Source organism: Lytechinus pictus, chromosome 1 (genome assembly GCF_037042905.1).
Source record: "Lytechinus pictus isolate F3 Inbred chromosome 1, Lp3.0, whole genome shotgun sequence".
Lineage (NCBI taxonomy): Eukaryota > Metazoa > Echinodermata > Echinoidea > Temnopleuroida > Toxopneustidae > Lytechinus > Lytechinus pictus.
In genome coordinates this window covers 40,224,586-40,251,198 of record NC_087245.1, presented here as the reverse complement: position 1 = coordinate 40,251,198, position 26,613 = coordinate 40,224,586, and the positions used below count along the sequence as shown (strand labels likewise).

The 26,613-nt window shown below is 33.4% G+C and overlaps 1 protein-coding gene across 1 annotated transcript in view; it reads right to left on the bottom strand.

Moving 5' to 3' along the window:
• Positions 1–8,256: 8,256 nt before the first annotated feature.
• The window catches only part of LOC129262810 (protein scribble homolog), a 51,212-nt gene continuing 32,855 nt past the window's right edge, over positions 8,257–26,613 (bottom strand). The window contains exons 17-24 of the mRNA XM_064104672.1: positions 24,721–24,744; positions 22,737–22,839; positions 21,849–21,993; positions 20,785–20,892; positions 20,139–20,230; positions 16,085–16,128; positions 14,114–14,174; positions 8,257–12,855 (exon numbers count right to left, since the gene is read on the bottom strand). Of these exons, the coding sequence (XP_063960742.1) occupies positions 12,851–12,855; positions 14,114–14,174; positions 16,085–16,128; positions 20,139–20,230; positions 20,785–20,892; positions 21,849–21,993; positions 22,737–22,839; positions 24,721–24,744 (582 nt within the window). The 3' untranslated portion in view covers positions 8,257–12,850. The remainder of the gene's footprint in view (positions 12,856–14,113; positions 14,175–16,084; positions 16,129–20,138; positions 20,231–20,784; positions 20,893–21,848; positions 21,994–22,736; positions 22,840–24,720; positions 24,745–26,613) is intronic.

Genomic DNA, 26,613 nt, shown 5'->3' with positions numbered 1-26,613 from the left:
TTCATAAGTTCCTCCCAAAAATGTCTAGACTTTTAAAATATTTGTTTCGTTCCAGCTTCTGCTTGATTCCTGCTGATTCCGAATAAGTGTGATGGGGGCTTTAAAAAAACAGACCCAAAACTTTTAGTTCAGCTTCTTTAAATTATTCACCAAATAACTTACTTGCATTGATGATCAAAAGCAGTACATCTCATAAATCCAAATGAAAAGTGTGACACCTGTGCAATTCTTTATTTAATCGCTATTCATTTTAAAACAATAGTGTGTATTCCTGTCGCATACGTAAAACAAAACAAGATATAATTATAATCTGAGGTTATTACTCGTATGGAGATTGCACATGCTGACCTGACAATCGGACATTCTCCAACTGTACTAACGATTCATGCAAAGAGAAACTAAAAGAGAAACTAAAGTGCATCTAACTGAAATCCCTCCTCCCTGATTGGACTGTGCTGACAGCCAGTGACCGGTGTTTTCGTTCAACCAATAGCATAGATTGAAGTTAGAAACGTCTAGCCTCTGCACTGCACTTCCTGTAAAAACAAATAAATAAATAAACACATCAAACAATTTTTATACAGCGTGTCCCACAAAAATTTTAATGTATTCTAAATAATAATGATGTAGAACTTACTTGATCATATTGGCCCGAATTCGCAAAGGTGGACTAAAGTTATACGGGGTTAACTTTAGCCATGGGTTAACTAAATACCCGGGTATAAAGTTAGTCCACCGCGCTATTCACAAACGGTGGACTAAACTAATACATGGACTAACTTTAGCACCCGGGGTTAAATTTAACACATGGCTGAGTTAACCCGGTGCTAACTTTAGTCCATGGATTAAAATGACGTCAAATGACGCGTTTTATACCCCGGATATAACTTTAGTCCACCTTTGTGAATTCTTCTTTTGCTCTTTTTGTATTTCCCTTTTTAGATTTGAATCAATATAGAATAATCAAACAAGAATAACGCAGAAAAAAATTCATCGAAATCGGATGTAAAATAAGAAAGTTATGACGATATTCTAAAATTTAAATTTTTCCACAAAACTGTTACTAACATGCACAGCTAAGTGATATGCAAATGAGAGATGTCTCTGTCACTATTTTTTATTATTGTTTCAATTATAAAACATTTTATTTTTTTACAGATTTGACTATAATGACCAACTAGAAAGAACTGCGAAATGTTAAAAACATGTTATTCAACATGTTCTGGGAAGAATGAAAATTGCTTCACATGAAAATGAGGAGAAAATGGAAATATTTCATATTTCACATAATAAAATAAAAAAGAAATAGCGAGTGGGTCATCAGTTCCCTTGTTTGCATGCCGATCGGTATGTGAAGATATATTTAATTGATTTGTGAAATTAAGCGAAATTTTAAAAAGTCATAACTTTCTTACCTCACATCCGATTTTGATGAAATTTTCAGAGTTATACATGTTGGATTTTTCTCTTTTTATTCAAATCTATTTTCTTTTTGCTGTAGTGGATTTGTCCTTTAAATGGGTACGCCGTTCCGAAAATACATTTATATAAGTAAATAAAGAAAAACAGATTAACAGGAATGCACGTCGTCATGAATATTCATTAGGTGGACTGACGATGTCAAATCCTCACTTTCATTCTTCTTATGTTATCTACATGAAATCATGATTATTTCATGTTTTCACAATGCTTGTGTGATATATTTTGCTTCTATAAAAGAAGATGCAACAATAATTATCTTACACATTAATTTAGTTGTCAATCCAATCTTTTCATTCTCGGTGGACAAAATTCGAATAACTATAATTTCATGTAATTAGATACAAAAGAATAAGAGGGGATATGACATCATTTGCTTGTTAAATGCTTTTTCATGAAGTTACACATATATAGAACTGTTTCACTGAAATGACATAAAATTTTAAAATGTCATATCTTTCATATCCCTTTTCCGATTTTGATGAAACTTTCAATATTTTGTACATCCGATTTTACCCTGTCTCTTCAAACATTGTCTTGTCTGTAAGAACAAGACTAAGATGTACTTAAAACTTCAGTCTTTAGTTATGACCGCCCCTTAAAGACAAGAAAAAAAAACTTTTAGAGGTTTATCGAGGAAAATGTGGCTGATTTTTGTTTCTCAATCCCTCGACCCCCCCCCCCCTAATGGTGAGAGCGGGATCGGCCCCTGTGTGGCAAACATGTCCATACTAACAAGGAAGACCTTGTCAAACTTATATGAATAATTTTGCCTTAAAGGATGATAATCCTTCTACTCTTTTCACCATAGCATGAACACTCACTTTATAATATAAAGTGAAATGACTTCCAGGCCAGTGACTTACACTGCAACTCACAGTTATCATCGAAACATTTGTTATCAATCTCTTCAGTTTTTGTATTCTGTTCTATTACATTGTCTTTTTACTTTTTACATCCTAATTTGTGTACTACTACGAAATTTGCCTGTTTTACTCATATTTTGTCACCTCTTGGTTCAAATTTGCATAGTATACCGTTTGCTAGTTTTAAGCATTTTGTTCATTTCAACTTTTCTATTCTAAGTGTTTATTTGTAAAATGTTTGTAAATCCCTTACCTATTGATACTGACACAATGTTACATTTACAGTATGCTGACGACAGCAACAATTCCTCTGAATCTTGTTACTATACTCCAAACCAGTTTAATAATTGTAATATCCTTAAAAATGAAGATCCTAAGAATATGTTTTCTCTTTTACACGTTAATTGTCGGAGTGTTCCAAAGAACTTTGAAAACTTATTAGTATTTCTCAATAGTATTGACCTTGAATTTACAATCATTGGCCTTTCTGAGACATGGCTCAAACCTAATTCACATATACCTCTTTATTACTTGGAGAATTATGATATGTTAACGAATAATCGAATATGTAAACAGGGAGGTGGAGTTGCAGTATATATTAATAAATCTCTAGCATATAAACAGAGACCAGACTTAACGTACATGTTTGAATCTCTAGAAACCATATTTATAGAGGTTAAACCAAACAATAACTCACGCTCTTGGTATATTATTGGTATAATTTATAGACCTCCCTCAGGAAATGTAGATGATTTTATTTGTAAAATGAATTGTATTCTGAGTATTGTCAATAACGAGCACAAAAAATGTTATTTGCTTGGTGATTACAACATAGATCTCAATGATATGAATGCTTCTCAAACCACCAAGAACTTCTCTGATTGTATTAATACCAATTCTTTAACGCCGCTAATAACTGTACCCACACGTATTACTGGTCACACTGCAACCCTCCTATAGACAATATATTAACGAATGATGAAAATAACTTAATGAATGGAGTGTTTGTTTCCGATGTAAGTGAACACTTACCTGTTTTTATCATCACTGAAATCCCTTCCTCAATAGATAGTCTTAGCAATGCTTATTCTAAACGGTCCATTTCAGACACTTCCATTGCAACCTTTTACCATAAACTCTCTTCCGTCAACTGGCCTATTAATGATGATGATCCAAATAGTAGTTATGATAGATTTCTATCAATATTCCTTAAATTATACAATTAATGTTTTCCTATTATATCTGCTAAACATAAAAGCTCTTCAAATAAACCTTGGTTCAATAAACATTTAAAATGCCTGTCAAAGAAGAAACTAAAATTGTATCGTAACTACCTTAAAAACCCTTCCGATAGCAATAGAGAGAAATATAGGTCTTTGAGAAACATTTTTACTAAAGAACTACGCAAAACAAAGAAAAAATACTATGATCAGCTTTTCAAAGACACCAAAGGTAACTCATCTAAAACATGGAAAATATTGAATAATATGTTGGGTAAAACTAAAAGGTCAAATCATACAACTTTTGAAAATAATGGAATCACCCTTGAAGATGCAGAGGTTGCAACTCAATTCAATGACTATTTTATTAATGTGGCTCCTCTTTTAATATCAGAAAACATAGGATCAACTGATCATAATTATTGCCCTCCTCTACCAAAGAACCCATATTCTATATTTTGTACTCCAATTAAATACTCTGAAATAATTGACATAACCAGCAAACTAAAGAATGGAATTAGTCCTGGATTTGACAGTGCAGATATTTTTGTCTTAATATTGCTACCCACTCTCACCAAACTCGTAGACAATTTGATTTTCACATGCCCTCCGTCCGTACTACTTTTACCCAAAAAACTATAATGTATTCAGGTCCCAAATTATGGAACTCTCTCCCCCCCCCTACCCTTAAAAATAGTTTATCCATTAATAGTTTTCAACGTCAGTACAAAGAAATTCTGTTAACAACGTTCGCATCCAATAACTAAGTAATTGTAACATGACTATAATTTCTGTGTTTGCCTTTCTCCTACACTTATTCTCCCTAATTTCACCTGTCGATTTTCTGTGACCCTCCACATACGCTAGTCCTTTACCTTTTTTCTATCATTTTCCTCGAAAGGCAAACACTTCATTTTAACTTTATGAATGTTTGTTTTCCCTTGTATTATTTTGTCTTTGTATGTTCTATTTTGTATCCCTTCTTTTTCTTTCTTTACTGGGCTGGAACTTCTAAGATCTAACAGATCTTTAATGCCAGTCCACACTCGAAGCCTGCTCTGTACACTATTTACTGTATTATAACTTTTGTTATTTTGTTTTGTTCTTGCCATTATGTAATTCTTATTTACCTGTATGTATGTTATTTTTATCGAGTGAAATAAATGAATTGAATAAATGAATTGAATTGAATTGAATTACGGCAATCCGTTAGAAGACTGTGACATCGGCTTTTTGGTTAATATTTTTTGTTTAGGAGATAGGAAAATGCGGTTCCATGACAATTGCTCCGGCGACAATTGTTCTGCTGTAAATTCCAAAAAACTAATGGAATTACTAACTTCAACCCTAACACTAAACCCTATCCTAAACCTAAACCTGAAATAAAGCCCTATTGCAACCCTAACCCTATATATCTTAGACGAAATAAAGCCCGGAGCAATTGTCGCAGGAGCAAATGTCGTGTCACCGGAAAATGTTATGAAGGAAAGAAAACAAGTCATTCACGTTAAAAATAATCACAACCATACTCCTTGACCATATGAAGAATTTTGTTCCAACAGGCGCTAGATCCACTTTTGGTGTTTTTCTGTAAATCGAGGTTTTTTAATTCACCACTTTTCCTTAGCCACTGCTGCTTTATTTTGATATATACGATAGTACTATCATCTTAGAATAATTAAATATCGATTTCAAAAATCTAGCATTCATTATCAATTTTTAAACAATTTTGGAAATTTTATTTTTCATGGATTTAGCTCCTTTTGGAACAAAACTGAGTAGAATGTCAATTTTAGCCAATTTAAACATGTTTGATATTGGAAATTGAACACGAAACACGTGAATATGGCTAGCAGAGTACATTCCACATCTTTCCCGATGTTTGTCCACTGAAAATTACAAAAATAAAAAAACGATATTTTGTCATCTTTTCTAAGGACGGTAACTTTTCGATATAAAAGGAGCTAAATCCAAAAATATTCAAAAAAAAATTGTAAAACTGTTATTTTCACCAAAATTTGCACTGATGGTGCGAACTTGTATCCACAACATGTACCTAAAAATTGAATGCATAACTTAATGTAAAATAGGAAAGATAACCATACAGTGGATTTAGCTCTTTTTGGAACAAAACTGTTTTGGATTTAGCTCCTTTTGGAACAAAACTCAAATTTGCAATCATTTTTTACCAACCTTTCAAATTTTTTTCCAAATGCGATATGTTGCATTTGATTCCCACGTCTAAGATACATATATTTCTATTTTAAAAAAATCAATTTTGGTCAAAAGTGGATTTAGCCCCTTTTGGAATCAAGCTCTTCATATATTTATTTTCGTCAAGAATGACAGATTAAAATAGTAAACTATAATGAGATTGGGATACCATTGTGATAGGGGATTATCAGATCCCATAAATCTAGGCATAATAATAAAAAGATGAAAGCATATTTTGTTAAAAGTTTGAATTGATGAAAAAACCAAACAATAGCCCGGGTTTAAGAAGTTACAAACTTTTTCTGATTGTAGGAATGTGCCGTTGAGGCAAATGAAAATGCTGTTGAAAAGTATACACTCTAAATTCCAAGGATTTAAAATAAATCCAGATCGGATGTGAATAGTGGCTAGCCGAATATTGAATTTATTTTAAATCTTAAGGATTAACTTTTAAATCTCAAAAGATTTAAATTCAAAAGTTTTAGATTAATATTTAAATCAACAAAGTTTAAATCTAATATTCGGCTGGTCAGTAGATTCACAGTCGATCTGGATTTATTGGAAAGGCGGGCTCATTGGAAGCCACCCCAATTTATCCAGAAAATACCAGCCTATACTAGATCAGAGTGATAAGAAAGTTTAGTAAAATGGACTCGGATGATGAGTGCATCAAACAATAAAGAGAGCAAGAACAAACTTTAATCATCTTGCCCATCTTGCTCAAACCTGAAATACAGTAGTATTTTTAAATAAAGAGTCAGAGGGTTCCTTTAATGTTGTGCTTATATATTTTCGCCGGGTAAATAAAAGAAAAAGGCTACTGAGGTCAGCATGATCATACCAGCAATATTGAATTGAATTAATGAGTGGATTGGTGTGATCATGGAGCGTTGTGGCCCAGTGGATAAGTCTTCTGACTTTGAAACAGAGGGTCGTGGGTTCGAATCCCAGCCATGGCGTAATTTCCTTCAGCAAGAAAATCATCCACATTGTGCTGCACTCGACCCAGGTGAGGTGAATGGGTACCCGGCAGGATTAATTCCTTGAATGCATGAGCGCTGAAAGGCAGCTCGAGCTAAAGCCGGGGTAATAATAATAATAACAACGCGCCTCGGAATAGAATGTTTCTAGATAGATGGCGCTATACAAATGCCTATTATTATTATTATTATCATTATTCGTGAGAAGGGGTGGTCCTATTGGCTATATATGTATAAAGATTACACTGCTCAGAATGTTGCAATATGGGTTAGAAACATACGGGCTTTTCATAAAGCTTTGGGTAAGTTAATTAAGAGCGACTTTAAAGGTCAAGTCCACCCCAGAAAAATGTTGATTTGAATAAATAGAGAAAATTCAAACTAGCAAAACACTAAAAATTTCATCAAAATCGGATGCAAAATAAGAAAGTTATGACATTTTTAAATTTTGCTTAATCTCACAAAATAGTTACATGCACAACCCGGTCATTATGCAAATGAGGGAACTGATGACATCACTCACTATTTCTGTTGTATTTTATTAAATTAAATATGATATATTCTAATTTTCTCCTCATTGTCCTGTGAAACCAAGTTTTATTTTGCCCTGAACATGTGGAATTACCATTGTTTAACATTGTGTAGTTCAGTCAAGTTGGCCCTCTTTTTCAAATCTGTAAAAAATGAAATATTGTATAATTCAAACAATAAAAAAAGAAAAAGTGAGTGATGGACATCATCGACTGTCTCGCCTGCATGTCACTGAGTTGTGCATATATAACTTTTTTTTCTTTTTCTTTTGTATCCTTTTCCCTTTTTCTCTTATTTCTCTTCTCAACTTCATTATCTTCTCCCTCCTTTCCTTCACCTACTTTTCTCCTCCATCTACATGCATATACTTTGTTATCCTTTTCTGAATTCATATATTTAAAAAAAAAACTGAACTCGTATTATACTTCTAAATTGTGTTTAAAATGTATTCCCTTTTTATGAAATTACGAATATATGATTATGTGATATATTTTTAAACTAATATTTCAATTTACTTTTTTTGTATTATGATGTTTATATAATGGCTCTGTACCTCTGTAAACTCATCGCAATTCGACTTTGTCGCAATGATGTTTTTTATCAATAAACCAGTTATCTATCTAAGTGAAATTTTAAAATATCATAACTTTCTTATTTTACATCCGATTTTGATGAAATTTTCAGCGTTATGCTAGTTTGATTTTTTCTCTATTTATTCAAATCAGCATTATTCTGGGTTGAACTTGACCTTTAAAAAAGAAGAGGGAATAACCATGTGATTGAACACTTTTAAAATAACTGTGTTTAGCGATTTTGATTGAAATTCTAGCCTAAGATATTTGTTTAAAATCGTCCCACAACGACTCCTTTTTCATTCGATTTCACAGCCCTCCACTATTACACTCGCCAACTTGCAGTATAACCCATTACCCAACGTGACCAATGAGACAAAACTCGAGCCAAGAATTTGGTAATATTTCATATTTAATACTTCACAGATTTTGCATTTTCAGAATAAAATACAAAATATCGGCACACGCAGGAGGTTCATATTCCCCTCCGTCGCCTGTTAGAACTCTCTTTGTAAGTATGGAACACTATTATCACAACAATGTTAAAATACTCCATTCATAATATTCAAAATGCTTCTCTGGTGTTCACATACTAAATGTAAATATAAAACAATAGCGGTTGGGCTAATAAATACAAGTGCAAATTACATGTGTACATAAAACAATGTCCTAATCTAATATATACTCTGGCTATAACTTAAATTTCCAATGTTTATTCGATCACTAAAACGTCTTTCCAGGAACGAGGAGAGAATGAGAGTGTGGTCCTTCAAAACAAATGTCTGGAGAGAAGATGGGGAAATCGATATGAAAGTGATCGGCAGCTTGCTTGAATGAAAATATTAAAAAAATTGAAATGCGATGAAGCTGTATAAAGCTTGGCAAAATAAGCCACGGAAAATATTACTGCTCCAAAATAAAATCTAAAAATAGACAAATTCATAACTGAAATAGCGCATAACTTAGTGATATTGATTGTGGGTGATAAATGTGATTTGTCCATTAGGTTCAGGCGTTCTACGCTTAACATTAATCATGTGATCTATTAGAATGTAATAAACATAGGAATGCCAAGTAGTGCCTTTAGGTCATAAATCTCATATATGTAATATAAAAACCCCCATTAATCTGGGAATCCAGTTAAAACAAGTATACTGGCATTAAATGAACATAAATTATCTTGCATAATAACAGATCAAGCTCTTGTTCAGAGGTACACAACAAATGGAATATCATACATCAATATATTACATTCTCCGTTCCAAGTAAAACACGGCGAGAAGTTGTAATCTCAGGCAACGTATAATACAAAATAATATAAATAAGTTGAAACTATTTGTTAAGAAACTGTATAAGAGGTTAATACAATATCAATTACAACACAAAAGATGATTTGGGTATTATCATTGGAGGAGGGGGTATTGGGAAAATGGAAACAAAAATAATAGAAATCATAAAAAGCACAAAGTAAAAATAAATGAAAAGGAATATACTACACGAGCACCATAATGGTCTACAAATGTACATATCATGAGAATACAAGAAAGATATGGAAAGAGGGATATTACGATAATAAATCTACAGAGAGAGAGAGAGAGAGAGAAATATATTGTAGGATTTTACAGCAGGTAAAGATATCAAAAGGAAATGTTTATTTACTTTAAAAAATGAATTCAGAGTATAAGGGGTAATAGAATTGTAAATAAAAATAAAATTGTGTAACTTTAAATTCAGGTGCAAAATATAAGTGATGATAGATTATGCAAGCGCTTTTTAATATGAGGGGGGGGGGGTAGAGAGAGAGAGAGAGAGTAAAAAAGAAAATTTGATTTAAAAATTGACTGCTGATGTAGGGCACAGTTTTTTTTTAGATGACTGGATTGGCAAGTAAAAAAAAACAATAGCAAAAGGATATACACATCCAAATTATACACTGTACAACACAAAATACATATTACAGTTCTCTCATAATATAAGGTTATGCCTTTCATTTGCTAGAATAATTTGGAGATCTTAAATGTTACCTGTTTTATCATAAATATGCAAGTTAAAAAGAAAATGAATAGAGCAGTTTACATTGAACCATTTTTTATATAGGCCCTTGTTAATTCTATTTTTTTCCTAATAATGTTATTATCATTATGGGGTAAAATCTGGCTGTAAAAAGGCAAGCACTGTAAATGTAAATATCATGATCAAAGCTTATACTATGTTCAACATATCTATTCATAACATCAAATAGTATGGTATGGAGTATTTTAATTATTGATTGAACATTTGAAATGCTTGATCAATGTTTCTTATTGAATACTGTAAATTATGATACTCAATCCGTCTATAGGGTATCCAAATGCATCTTGAAGACAGAACATTTTTTGTCATCATTTTAAGTACCCTAGATGGTGAAAGTGAGTGTGACATTTCATGCCCCTATAAAATCCTAAATGCATGGTACGAGCACTATGAAAATGTGATGTTATGCACTGGTGTAAACCACACTTCGACATCTTTGTGCATTGATTGTTTCTTGAATGGAATGGTTCACACTACGCCATTCTCTCAAGAATGATCTCTAATACATGTGGTAAGTGTATGAGTTAAAATGGAGTAATCTATCGGTGAGACGTGTGTGAAAAAAGACCTGATAAAACAATACAATGATATGGAAGTACAAGCTAAAAATAATGGCAAAACCTTTTTTTTCTGTACAGATATACTATAAATTCTTAAAATGCCAAAGTTGCAAGTGGGCCCCCTCATTACACACAAGCCCCACACAGCTGCGCTTTTTCTGGCATGTTAAGAATTTATTGACAATATGAATAAGGAGTCCTCTTCCGATTAAGAAGAACAATTCCTCCTGTTAAAATATGAAATTCATTTCTTGTATTAATCGGCTAGTGTAAATATATATGCATTCCATTCATCAACACCTACCGGTACAGTTATGTAGGTTTCACATTTTCAAACATTCTTTGTTGATATACAAAAATATCTTCACAATCTGTACAGGAATCTAGTATGCGATGTTAAAAACAATTTTACACCTACATGGCATCTACAAGACATTTGTAAAATTCTGGCTAAAAATTCAAAGTAAATGCACAGTGCATCTTATTGAGACATCGGCAACAGTGATTTGTTTGTACAATAAAATCAGTACAGATAACATGTTTTTCTTTAAATATGAAAAGGCATCAGGTTCAAAAGATTTAGAGATACAACATCAAAACGTCAGACAGTATTCCCTTGGAAATTACTGTTTACTTGGATCAAAAGAAATAAATGATATTCTTCATAGAATTGCAAAAAATATTACAATACATGACACATTATCAATTAATCACATTAAAGCTCTCTCCTTCAATTCATTTTACCATACAATTCATCCTCCTTTTTTTCTCCAATGCAATACATAATCACAGAACCAAAAGTTACATAATCAAAACAAGATATCAACATTGTTTGTTTGTTCACTGACATAAAGATGTCATAATTCTGGTTAGGTGAGAGATTATGACACCTTTTTCACAGCTTAACAATCATTGTCAACTTTGATTAAGTCATAAGTAGTTTGACCGTTGAAGAAATAAAAATGAAAACACAAATTTATGTGACCACAGCATTGATTGAATAAATCTTTGTCCTTACAAGCAATTTTGACTGGGAGTGAATACTTTTTTTTGAGGGGGGGGGGAATGGGGGAGGAGCTTCTTTATAATCATCCTGAAGATAGACTTTATAAGAATCTTTTTTTTTTTTTACTGTCAATTTCTGATCAAAGGCGGACGTCAATCGTGTATTTTCATACAATCACTGAGAGTATAAATGCATTGTAGTTTCGCCACTACTAGTCTTCTTCCAATTAATACATTTGATCAAATCATTAATTACATGCACATGAATTGAATTCCCCTCTCATTCCAAAGACAATCAATTGGTCCCAAAATTTCACCCTTCCTGATCTTTGGAATTCAAAATACAGATCAGAAGTGATCACACTTGACCTGAGCGCTCTCATCTCAACTTTTCAAGTGAAAAAAAGTGAATAAATAATAATGAAAATGCATAATTCTTTTTTTTATATAAGAGTCTACACATAATATACATAAATCATCACTTTATAGGTGAATATCACTTCATAATATCACTTAATTTAATAGAAAAGAAAACGAAATATGATCTCTTGGCAGTAATTTTGGTGAATATTGTTTTCCATTTCAGAATTATTTACAACATTGTCATTATCAACGTCTGACTGGTGATCACATGGCAGGCAGTTTCAGTGACAATAATTAAGGTTTTGGGTTGTTTTTCTTTCTTCATAACTTCATTTGCTTGAAAGAAACCAAACCATTCAAAATCAGTCAGCAGTTGTACCTCGGCAACCTTGCAGACTCTGATAAAAAGCTCCTAGAGTTGATCTCCGCTGATAAGAAATTCCACAGATACACACAATACGGAGATCTGATCCATTCCTTTAAAAAGTTGGTTAAAATATTTTAAAATTTTCAAAATGATAAATCCAGGAGATGAGATTAAAATGGCATATCGACGAAAATTGTTAAAAGCTTGGTGATGGTGAGCAACACTTCTGGCTTTCGTCTTGTCCAAGTTGATTGCCCATCATAGCACCAAGCAGAGAATTATCTCCTTTACTAGCACGCGACTTCTGCACGTCACAACCACGAGGGGGCGCTCTCCATCCCAGCACCTTTGCAAGGCAATGTTTGCAATAAAAATGTTTTGATGGGGAAAGATAAAAAGAGAGAGGCATTGGCCAATCACTGGCACCGATTCTAACACAAACAGCTCAATGGCTTTCTTCGACCAATCACAAAGGTTGTAGCATCGCTGTTTAAATCGTAGTGACAAGCTTTGACCTCTCAGGACCTCCGTTATAATGATCAAGGTCCCGCTAAATCAGTGTCCATTTCACGACGTGTGAGACATCTACGGATCACAGTAATCCCTGCATGAACTTCTCTCTAATCTGTTACCAAAAAAAAATAGTAACAATAATAAATACATGTAATGAAAGCATGCATACATGAAATTCTACTTCAAAATACACCATGAGAGTACCTTGCTTTCTCGTAGCACTATAAAATCAAATTATCACAAAACGACCAGATAATCAAATTCACAACAACACTGAACATGCAGCACAACATAAAACAAAACAGCAAAAATACAATGACTGCACAAAATGCGGCACTTTGCTCTCCTATGCGAAACTCCTTGGGCAAATAATAGCCTTATTGAAAGTGGATACGAAGTTGAAAAACATAGACAATTTTCTCTAGTTTTTTTTGTTTTTGTTTAATTCTATTACCAAGACTAGGAACCATCCTCAGACAAATATCAAGAAATTTATTATGCATATCTGAAAGGTCTTGTAATAACATCAATTATTAAATATTTGACAGTTTTAAATTCATTCTTGTAATATCAATTCAAATTGTTTGCTAAAAAACAAATGTACTTGTAAAGAGACTCTAAAACATTAACTACAATTTATTACAGTAGAATACATTTAGAGTTGTAAAAACCATGGCATTGGTTTTATTTCCAGGTCAGATCATGTTTATTCTTTGCATGCAAGGAGGGATTTATTCTACCATTGGGAAATCTTTGGCCTTTCGAGATAACATGCTTCTTAGCTGTTAGAGATATATCTTCTGTTCCGTTAAGGATGCTAAATTTCTGAAAGTTTAATTTTTCTTTCTTTTTTTGCATTTTTTTTCCTTTTTCTTCAGAACAATTTTTCTCCTCTGTAAATGAATCTTGTTACAAGTGATCGCTAAAAAAAAAGATCTAAATACCACAAGACCGAGAAAAATAATATTCCTTCAAAACAAATGACCACACACAAATCGATATACAAAAACATGCAAAAATAGGGAAAGGATTTCTGGGGTAAAATCTGAACAGTTCTCGTGCCTGAATCATGCAAAAGGAAACTGGCCCGTCAAAACATGCATCATTAACATCAAGAAATTATCTCAAACCAGTGTTTGAGAAGGAGTGGTCTGGGAGTTGACACTCAAATGCAGGATTTTGGGTGTGTTGTTTCGACTTTTTTTCTTCTTTTTTTTTTTGGGGGGGGGGGTGTTAGTGTTTTCAATTAATCTAAAAGGGAGGCAGAAATGTCGGTAAATTGCGGGTGGTGGGCGGGGGGGTGGGGGCAAAGGTTAAGAGTTGGCCTGGATCAAACCCACATCATGGTTTCTACGTACACACTGCTGTACCTTCGTCGCCTTCATCCATAAACTGGATCTCGTCCAGGCTATTAAGACCACCTGCCGATATCTGTGATTGGGGGAAGGGTGACGACGGGAGAAGACTTTGAGGTCAAAGGTCAGAGGTCAATCGGTTAATATCGACTGGAGCATGGAAAGCTCCGATGATGTTAGTGGAAGTGATTATTTTGATGACGGAGTTATGGTTAAAGGCTGATGACGGTGACATGTGGTCAGTGAAGGGTGATGGAATATAAGTATTGTTTCCTTTTCTAATTCATATGAATTTTTATCAATTTGGTTTACCAAAGCAACGCAGCCAGCGAGAGATCGAGAAGTGGGTCAATACGAAAGGAGAAATTTTAGCAGTAGCTTTGCTGTTAGAAGCGAGCTTGTATTGGCTCTAAATTACTTGAATCTGTTGCTGAGGAAACTTCTTTACAGGGACAAGAAACTATTTCTGAGATAGTTTTTTTTTTCATAGTAATGTTCAAAAGGGGAAATGGTTAACTAGCTGTATACATGTATCATTTTCACGCTAACCGATAAACCCTTCAAAATATAATAATTATATTTTATAATAATTATATTACTTTTCTTGTTTTGGGAGGTTGTAATTTCATGCCAAATTCAAGGATATATTTTTTCCAATGCAAGAAAGGTGACGAGGGATGGAAAAATTAAATGAGAGAATTTTTTTTAACAATGCAAACTGAAAGAACTAAAAGTAAACCAAAAGATACTTTAGCAGAAAAGATGATGAAAATGAATAAATTTGCAAATTATCTTCAAGATAATTTAGCAAGCATTTTTACCAGAGTGAGCAAGCATGCTGAATGTATGAAAGATGTAAATATTATAAAGATTTATAGGAAAAAATGCTACATTTATAAATAAAATGAATGTGACAGTGGATAGATGTATCAATTAAAGAAAAATAAAATTATGAGCATGCAAAATGAAAAAAAAAGCAAACATTTATTTTAATATACAATGTACCAACAGTGTTTGAATGATAGTTAAAATTAAAAGGAACAAAAATCTTGTCTAATTCCAGTAATCAATAAAGGATGTGATTTTTCCATTCAATTACCAAAGAATTAATGAAATTGCATAACATGTGTATTTCTGGTACACTTGTGGGACATTTATGTGCAGATTCATATGGTGTGCCCAATATCAACCTGAATTTGCTCCATCTTTTTTTTTCTTTTTCTTGTACTGTGATTCCCTCTATCTAAAAAAAAAATTAACATCTACATTTTCAAACACTGTTGGTGTTTATTTATTAACTGAAATATTAGTGATAAGAAAAGGCATGGATAATTGACACAGAACAGAAAACAGTAATACAAAAAATATACAAAATATCGATAACCAAAGAAAATTCTGATTATAGAGTATTGACTCTACATTCACAAAAATCATAACTACATTGTACATAATAAAGACAACTTGACAAATCTTAAACCAACTGACAAAGTTTGCAATTATTTTTATTCTAACTCTTACAGGATCAAATCATCTTTTTAAAAATTGTCTTTTGTTTATATTGTATAATACATCAACTAGATATGTCTCCATTCACTCATCACAGTATAATGCCTATATTTACACTTCCATCTTAAAATTATCAGAGCCCCGTCTTACAAAGAGTTACGATTGATCAAATCAATCGTAACCTTATGGAAATCCATCAGTGTCATAATTTTTTCAACAAAAAAAATTAGCACTATGTCCTTTGTAAACAAAAAGGACAGTGAATTTTCAAGAAAAACAATGAATGCATGAATAAACATCATAGTAAGAAAATATTTTGAACAAGCATTCATAATAGATGTTGACATGACTGGCCGTCCATAGTTGTGATTGATAGGATCAATCGCAACTCTTTGTAAGACAGGGCCCAGATATTACATCAAATTCTCATTGCACATCATGTTCACAAAGGGATTGTAAATCAAAAAAGGGTCTTCCTACCGTTAACCCTGACTTGTTTTCACCATTTTCCTTAGGTTTTGATTCTGTGAAATTGAAACAGAGAGGGAGAAAGGAATTGATTCAGAATGTAAAATGTGCAAGATAAACCTGAAAAACATAGAATACATAATAATCAATGTTCATTTGTATCAAATTTGTAAGCTAAATCTTGTACATATATATATAAAATAATGCAAATCTGTAAAATTCAATGACTTCGTTATTTGTTATCCGATTTTGATCAAATTTTTAGCATTTTGTTCTGTGAATTATACTCTATTTATTGAAATATAAATATCTTCTGCTCGGACCATCCCTTTGAGTGCAGATAAAATAAATTCGGGTAGGTCAGGGTTGGATCTAAATACTTCATGAAATTGCCCTAATAATTGTGATTACTAAAGTCCAGGGCCCGTATTCCATAAACGAGATAAGCTTTTTGCTTAAGTCTTAGCAATTTGTCTTAGCATTTTGCTTGTCTAAGAAATCTTCCCTAACGATATTCTATAAACTTTAAGACATTTGTCTCAAGTCAGACGATATGGCTAAGCCAAAGTCTCAAAGTCAAATTCTATGACCTTCTAAACTGCTGCAGGGGTGACTGCAACAAAATAGCAAAAATGTCATTGAAGTTGTTTTTTCTTAACAAGTTTGATTTTATTGAAACTAATTACAACTATTGTAGTAAAAGAAGAGCATTCATCACCCATATATGGTAAGAATTCTTTATTCAGATTATTTTATATTTTGTTAATTACCAAAACATTTCAATCCCAAACCGAGTGACTTGCACAGTTTTTTATGTATCAGTCCCATTCATTACTTTTCATGTATTGTTTGTCAAAATCTCAATGGAATAGGGTAGATTCCTCTCGACATCTTTATTCTACTTCAGTTGAAGTAGACCTAGGGTCTAAGGGAAAACATTTGTAACTTTTGAGACTAGTCTTGGGTCTAACATTAGGCCTAGATCTAGCCTAGGCCCAAGATCTACAACTAATATCCGTCTGTTTGGAGGAGAATTGAACATTGTTTTTACTTTTTACTTTCCTGAAGGCTGAAGCAAAACGTAACTTTGTTAGTCTAGTGCCGGAGTGGAGCAACTGAGACTGAAGCTACATAGGCCTAGATCTAACGATAGACCTAGGGCCTATATTAGTATTGGTCTAGGCCTAGAACATGCAGGACTTAGCCTGGCTTAGCCTTAAGACAGAGATAGATCTATCTAGATCTACTTGTAGGTCTAGAAATAGATCTGACTTAGACCAAAAGCTTCAGTCTCCGACTGTATTTTGGTTGTTCCGCTATTTTAGTATTACGAGTACGACACTAAAGTCTAAACAGTCTAACGTTACGTTGGCCTAGTCTCACCAATGTGATATGACAGTAAATGTCAGAAACTTTTAAATAAATCCCCAGAAACGACGGTTATTCCTGTCAACAGTGCTAACGTTAGATATATCGCTATGCATTGCTTGCCAACTATGCCTAAAGTTAGATCTAGTCCTAGTAGTAGTAGTCTAGACATCTATCTAGATCTACTCCTGCTTTAGGTCCATCTGTTTGTTTGGAGTTTTTATTTTATACATTTTGAGGACTTGTTTAGATCTAGGTTTCCAGGACTAGAAAACAGGCCTAAACCTAGACCAACACTGGCAACAGCTCAGTCTAGACTAGGGCCTAGATTTATATAAGAATTTAGATCTAGGGCCTAGGCGGCCTAGCCTGTGCTTTCTTCTATTCATTCTAGATTTTATTTCTAGCCTATCCGGTAGCCCTAACGTTAGGACTTGCTGATCTATTCTACTGTTTGATCTAGAAATCTCTAACCTAGGCCTAGATCTAGACTAAATGACTTACTCACTTAGACTAAAAGTTAGACCCTATCTAGATCTAGAACTATACCAATCTAGGTGTACATAGGGTCATAGTAATAGGTCTAGATCTAGAGACTTGTAGACTCTTATCTCAATGTAGATTCTAGATCTAAAAATAGTAAATGTAGGCTAGATCTAGTCTAGTTCTACTCATCTAACGTTAGGCCTGAGAAAGGAAGTAGGCTAGGGATCTAGCATTGGATTATTTCTAGGACTAAAGAATCTTGATCTAGGCTTAGATCTAAACTAGGGGCTGTAGTTCGAAATCTTGAGGTCTAGCCCCCCCCCCCCAAAAAAAAAAAAAAAAAAAAATAGAACTAAGCCCTCAGCTACATGTAGTTCTCTATGTAGCCAAACAAATATTAGCATTGACCATTGTCTTAATCTTTTTTGGCGTATACATGTAGTTATCACACAAACACATATTTTGATGAATGAGAAAATGTGTCTTGCAGATTATTTTAGCTCAAAACCTACATTTCATGGACATATAGGCCAATGTCATAAAATGAAGAAGTAGTTCAATACACATCATGCTGTTTACACATTTATTGACCTGATATGCTGTTACCATGGCAACAAATTTTCAAATATATGTCTTGCAGATCTACACCTCAAAATCAATGTGTGAGCCAACTTTTATAAGAATTGGTAAAACTAATAAAGGGATTCAAACCACAAGATTTTCACCTAATTTCTTTATATAATATGTTGTTACCATAGCAACACGAATTCTGATACAGGCAAAAGTATATCTTAGACATCTTCAACTCAAGACTATTGTGTGCGCCAACATTTTAGGAGAATTGACCAGTTGAAAACTGATAAAGTAATTCAAATTACAAGATTTTCATCTAGTTTTTGTTATTTTATTTGTTGCCATGGCAACGCAATTTTGTATAAAGGCATAAAATATACTTTGCACATCTTCACATCAAGACTAACGTTTGTGCCACATTTCATGATAATTGATTAAAAACTGAAGAAGTCGTTGGAACTGCAAGATTTTTACATAATTTTTGCCCTAATATGCAGTTACCATGGCAACACAATTTCCGACACATGCGAAAATGTGTCTTGCACATCTTTACCTCAAGACTTATGTCTGTGGCAAACATCATGAGAAGTGGTTGAAATATTGTAAACTTGTTAAAACCACAAATTTTTCACCTAATTTTCATTATTTAATATGTTGTTACCATGGCAACACAATTTTTGTATATAGGCATAAAATATGTTTTGCACATCTTCACATCAAGACTAATGTTTGTGCCACATTTCATGAGAATTGGTTAAAAACTGAGGAAGTAGTTGGAATAGCAAGATTTATACATAATTTTTGCCATAATATACTGTTACCATGGCAACACAATTTCCGACACATGCAAAATTGTGTCTTGCACATCTTTTCCTCAAATCCAATGTGTGAGCCAACTTTCATGAGAATTGGTAGAAAACCGATGAAGTAATCTAAATTTTAAATTTTGGCCATAATATACTGTTACCATGGCAACACAATTTCTGAAAAAGCAAAAAAAAAATTCTTACACCTCCTTACCTTAAGACCAATGTGTGTTCCAAATTTCATGAAAATCGGTTAAAAACTGAGGAAGTAGCTCGAAATGCAATATAGGTATAAATTCTAAAAAAAAAATGGCCATGATTTGTTGGATTTAAACGTTGTCTTAAAGCAATTAAGACAACTCACAACTGTCTTAAAGTTAGGGCAAAATTCTTAGCCATGTAGAATTTATGAAATACAGACTCTGCATATTTAAGAAAAGTTACTTAGCCATTCATCCTAAATCTGTCTTAGTCGCGCAAAAATTCTTAGCCAAATTCTTAGACAAAATTCTTAGCCATTTCTTTATGGAATACGCGTTTTGGCTAAGAATTTTGTCTTAGACAGAAAACTAAGACAAAATGCTTAGATTTTTGACTTAAGCATGCTTATCTCGTTTATGGAATACGGGCCCAGGAGATCTGATTCCTGGTAAAGATAAAAAGGTGCTTTTATCTCAAACTGATAGTGATATAACCAGCTATAAGGTAATTTTCATTGGCTAAAGGACATTGCTATATCAAGAAAGTTGTTAAATCGATTATGTACTGGTCTAGAACAACCCACAAAACGAACAAACTAAAACTACTTTAAGAACAAACTGAAATTGGCATACCTTGTGATTCTGGTGATTTCAGTTTGTTGATTTCTTGTGTTTTATGAAGCACCCTTTCAGCTTGTAATGCATCGTCTTCTAGCGCTTTTATCCTAAGGAAAAACAGACAAAGAATCATTGGCTCATCCCTATACCGTATTCATACAAATATATTTTTGTGCAATCATGAACTTCATAATATTTAGATAAACGAAACGGAGATAAGTAGAATAAAATGAAAAGTAAGGAAAAGTGAGATGAGCAATTCAAACATGATGGGGGGATAAGACTTCTATGGAATGCTAAGATTCATATCCATTTTCAATATTCATGTCAAAGACATTGGACCAAATAACCCATTGAAATATTTGAACACTGTATTATCATTTCCTTCTTATTTCATTCGAAAATTAAGCTTTGGACCGAGTTTTCACACCAGGATTAATTTTTTTTTTTAAACAAAAATTCATAGGATAATGTCCATTTCTCAGCAATTACAAACTCTTTTTCAGAATATCTATTTACTCATAAATGAAACCATTTTGGTAGTCATTGTGGATCCTGTTCAAACTCATTTTCAGATTGCTTAAACTGGCAATTATGTTTAAACCTGATGTTAACTCAGTCGTCATTATTGTCATACCAACCCCATGTTTCTTCAACTAACCTTGCAGCTCTTAACAATGCTTTCACGTCAGCTTCTCTTGACCTGAGCTCCGATGCTGTTAATTCAGAGTTGTTATCTTTCTTTGCACCAATGGGACTAATTGATATACTGTATAGGAGAAAAGATTAATTTCCTGATCATTATCAACACACTGACATATAATTATGATTGCACCAGCATCATCATCATTATCATCCACCACCACCACCACCATCATCGTCATCATCATCGTCGTCATCATCACCGTCACCATTATCATCATCATCAATATCATCACCATCGTCATCATCATCTATTATTCTTCTTCATCATCATCATCATCATCATCATCATCATCAATATCATCACCATCGTCATCATCATCTATTATTCTTCTTCTTCATCATCATCATCATCATCATCATCATCATCACCATCATCATCATCGCCATCACCATCATCATCATCATCGTCGTCATCATCACCGTCACCATCATCACCACAACCACCACCACCAAATATCACCATCATCATCATCATCAACACCACCACCATCACTACACAAAAATAAACACCAAAGCATACACCAATGAATAAACATATAGATATAAAGAAAACACCTGAGAATACACCTTGATACACCAATAGAACACCTACCTGGCATTGAATGTATTATTCTCATCTAGGCCACCCTGTGAGTAGTTCAGAAGATCATCAGGTGACATCGTTGATACCTTACGTATATATATATACATGTAACTATATATATATATATATATATATATATACATCAAAGAAAACACCTGATCATAAACCAAGGAATACACCTTGATACACCAATGGAAGCACCTACCTGGCATTGAATGTATTATTCTCATCTAGGCCACCCTGTGAGTAGTTCAGAAGATCATCAGGTGACATCGTTGATACCTTACGTATATATATACATGTAACTATATATATATATATATATATATATATATATATATATATATATATATATATATATATATATATATACATCAAAGAAAACACCTGATCATAAACCAAGGAATACACCTTGATACACCAATGGAAGCACCTACCTGGCATTGAATGTATTATTCTCATCTAGGCCACCCTGTGAGTAGTTCAGAAGATCATCAGGTGACATCGTTGATACCTTCTTCTGTTCATCCTCTTTGATCTTCTGAAGGTCTTGATCACTGACTAGAGATACTTTCTTGGTATCTGGATAAAAACAAGGCAACAATAATAAAGAAAGGTCACAATTAGAGGTATCCCTGGAGATGAATAATACCCTCAATGCATCAGAATAGACACATGAGGTATTCAACTTATTTTTGCCATCCCATGACAAAAGGAAGCAACCCTGATTTTTTTTTAATTCTGTATATTTCCACTTAATACAATGACACATTTTCCTCATTTACTAAGAAACTCATTCCACAGATTTAATTCATGTAAAGGCAGTTTTGGCCAGACTAAGGCAAGCTCTAATAAAAACTACTATGAATATTAATATAAACATGATAAATTTTACTCTAATGGTAACATTTTCATGCAGTGGTAACTACCATGGTAGCAATGTTCAATTAGCCAATCAAACCAAATATTCTAGAGAAGTTTTCATTGGATAGCAAAGTTACAATAATACATTTTAATGCCATGGGATCAAGTTCACTTTTTTATATTATTGAAGAAATCCCTGAATTTCATGGTTGGAGTTCTCTATGAAGAGATACACGTTAAGACTCTGGATAAGTCGACCTTCCAGAAATCAAATAATGACCAAACTTGAAGCATTATTTCATGCAAGAATATGCAAAAAATGTGTTGATGACATCTTCAAAGTCAAATTTTTGCCTCCGTCAAATGAATTGGTATGGTCCCAAGAAATTTGACTCCGGCAGAATCATCTGTAGACATCAATTCTGTGATGAGGAATGAATTCAGACTCTCCTTGAACTTACTTGTCTTAGGTGTAGAATGCGACTGCTCATCGATCTGTTGTTCAAACCGTTTCCACTTGTCTTTGAAGGCTAGTTTTGAGGGCTCTGGACCGTCCGACGCAGGCTATCAAGAGGAAAGAAAACGTAAAACAAAGCGTTATTCACAGCATACATCAAGCACAGAGTGAACACTTGATTCCTGTGATCGTGGGGGGGGGGGTGAGCTAGCTAGCATGCAGGAGTCCCAGTACTCTATGCGCGACATCGCTTTGATAAATCATGTACTCCCAAACTGAACTTTGGTGGCCAGTGTGGCCTTTAAGGGAACTTTCAACCACTGCCAATTGCATACCCAAATACCGGTACGTGAGGAAGAAGTACATCAATTAATGAATAAGATGTGCTGAGATATTCTATACAGCTCATATTGAAGTTCTCACAAGCACATTGCAGTGCCATTCAAAACCAAAGCTTGCATGTTTGTTGTGTCATATTATGCGCACAGAATCTACGCAATATAACGACAAAGGCTATTGCATACGAGTAATGTTCCTTAACTTACATTAATAATATACAATCAAAGAAAAGTTTAACTTGATGGCTCTTTGCATGAACCCTCCTTGCAGTTTTATCATGATGCCAAATGATACATGTTAAATGCAGAGCAAATGCATATGGTGATTCATTCCTAGCTTGATGCATGTAACAGCCGCTCCGAATAAGTGTGCACATCATACAAGTGAACCGGCAAGGCACTGCAGTTGTAATAACAGACTAGTAATTTGTGAAAAGATGATTGTGAAGATGATATTGGCAAGCGCATTATGATGTGAGTGTCAACTAATATACATACATACGTACCACTCGTACAATTCAAAATGGTATAAAATTGATTGTTTATAGCAATGTGAGGCATTCTTAGTTCTTGGTGCATTCGATGATAAAATCTTGCTTAAGCCCCCATCACACTTATTCCGAATCAAGCAGAATTGGCCTGAATGAAAGGACTATTGTTTGACCACCAGTTGGTCATTTAAATCTACTTCGAACACCGTTCGAAAATATCCCTCGAATGTTTTGAACATGACCAAAACCTTCGGGACGGCCAAAAGAAATGACAAAAATATTTCGAATGCACTCAGAATGCAGTCAGGATATTTAGAATGCCCCTAGAATGTCCGAGAACGTAGCACGAATTATCAATCTGACTCCATTGCGGTTCATTTTGACTAGTGTATGATGATACACATGGTCAATTTACTGAATTTTAACTCCAGTTTGGTGAATTCATAAGTTCCTCCCAAATTTTTTTAGATTTTTTGAATATTTTATTCTTTCAGGCTTCTGCTTGATTCCTGCTGATTCCGAATAAGTGTGATGGGGGCATTATAAATGCTCAGAGTAGCAGGTCACGTGTAGCTATCAAATAATAAACTGGGCCCTGTATCATAATGCCTAGCGATTAATTGTAGAGCTGACTTTTATGATTGAATGTATGTAATAATCAATGCAATCAATCGTAGAAATAAACTCTCACAAACAATCACTAAGCTTCATGCTACAGGGATATGGTGACTCAAGTGTAACTAGTTTTAAAGCGTAATAATGCATTTCTTGTGTTTTATTCTAGCCTTGAGATACTCCTAAAATTCTCATGTCATATTGGTTCATCATTTAAAAAAATCCTTGCATGCAAAGTATGTGATTGAATTCAATGGTGAAAATAATGACAAAATGATATTTCCACTGTTTAATGTGTTGGATATAAATCAACAAGATGGACAGGTTCAATAAGTTCTAAAAGGTAGTAACTCCAATATTAATGTGAAATCGCACTGGACTTCAGCAAATAGGTAATGAAATACCCACTCTATCGACTCTTCCCCTCATACAAATTCTGAACAATTTTCTTACCCAATATAAACTTTTTCAACTGAATAATTCTTTTTCCCAACATACAAGGGAAAACCTGATTTTTTTTTTAATTTCTACATGGCCATAGTACCTTTTCATCTTCTGGAGGTGTGGGCTTGTAAATCAAATTTTGACAAAGAAAGACAAATTCATTTCAAATGAAAATAAACAAAAGAAGTTACATGCTATACATCAAATGTAGCATACACTAATACACACAAAAAGAATGTGGTTTCTTTTTTAAACATATATATTTTTCATATAGACATCAGGTTGGAATTGTAGTTGAAAGGGGTCAAAATTATAGAATTTAAATGATGTTGAATATTCACAAAAATTTTGAATACAAATAAAACCAGAATTCTTAATTTTTGAAAATACACCCTATAGTAAAAATACTAAAGTAGGATGAAGATATATTTTTGTATTGAACTAAAATCATGCTACTGCAATTCCACAGTGGATAAACCACTTTCAAATATCCAATAAAGAAGAGATTTGCTATACAAAGATTTACAAGTCAACAAGCTTTGAACAATTTCATGAATATTCATTCATACTAGGAATTCAAGTTGAAGGTACAGTATATACTGTAGGTATCAAATAAAAGTAAAGAGTTGAACACAACTGACTGGATAGTACATTGTCACAGGAAAAAGATAAAAGACTATAGAAGTAAAACTTGGTATACACGATCACAAGGATTGACACAAAAAGACTTTATATTACAAAGTCAAACTTAGTTCCATACACATCAAAAATGTAAGAAATCAAGAAGCCAAGTTTGCACAAAGGAGATACAAGTGTATTGAAGAAAAAATTGCATTTAATTTTAATGAAATGTGTGTAAATCAACAGTAAAGTACAATGAAATGAGAATTGGTGGCATCATACTATGATACACTGATAATGCATTCATCTATTTCAGCAAGCCAATAGCTATTATAAGATGCAAATTCGGGCAATTTTGTATTTTAAATAAAGTCATGATGTTATAGTAAGGCCCACTGTCATTTTTCATTTATTTATTATTATCATTATTATTTTTATTTAGGGGGGGGGGCAAAGTGACCTCAATTGTGCAAATAAGGCCACTGCATAAAAAGAATTGGAAAGATGTAGAGGTAAAAGCCTAGAATATCACTTGTCACAAATTCACTATGATTTACACTCAAATGAAATATCACATCAATTTGTGGGGGAAAAAGTAGAGACATAGTTTGAGGTGCATACTAGAAAGTGAAAAAAGGGTTATTGAGAGGAATGTCACTGTCAAATCATTGGTAAAATATTCCATAGGTGTCATATTGGGTTTTATATAACAGTCTTCTATATTAGACTGACATATATTCACAAGAGTGTTCCGAGTTCAACCAGACTGGGGTTTTAAAACCAGTGGCTTAGGGATCTGCAGCCAAATGTCATAAATTTACCATTATTTCTGGAATTCTGTAACAGACACAACCATTTATATCCCAATTTGTTTTCAGAGTTTGAGTTTACAGGAACGATGCTGGATGGAATAATACTGTAAGAAAATGATTTTGCCACATTTGGCTTTCCATAATCAAACCACTCATTTCGAACCATGATTTGTCTTGAAATACCTTTGTGAATATAAGGTAAGGATGGTATCATCATAGTTGTGCAGTTACTCCAGGGAAATTATGTAAAATGTGGCTTGTTCGACAAAACCTTTGTCCCTTAATTTCATTCAAAATTTAAAAAAAATATAGGTAAAAAGCCACTTGATAGGGTCAGAATACCACCAACCAGAAACAAGTGGAATGCCTCTGGCCGTCTCACCTGCATCACGCGATTCAATATAGCAGCAGTGCTGATTTTGAAAACTACTATAACTCGCACAAGATGTTCAGTGATACTTGGTTACTCTTATTTCCACGTTTTATGAACTAGACCAATACACTTATAGAGATATGATGGCAATTCAACAAATACCCCCAACGTGGCCAAAGTTCTTTGA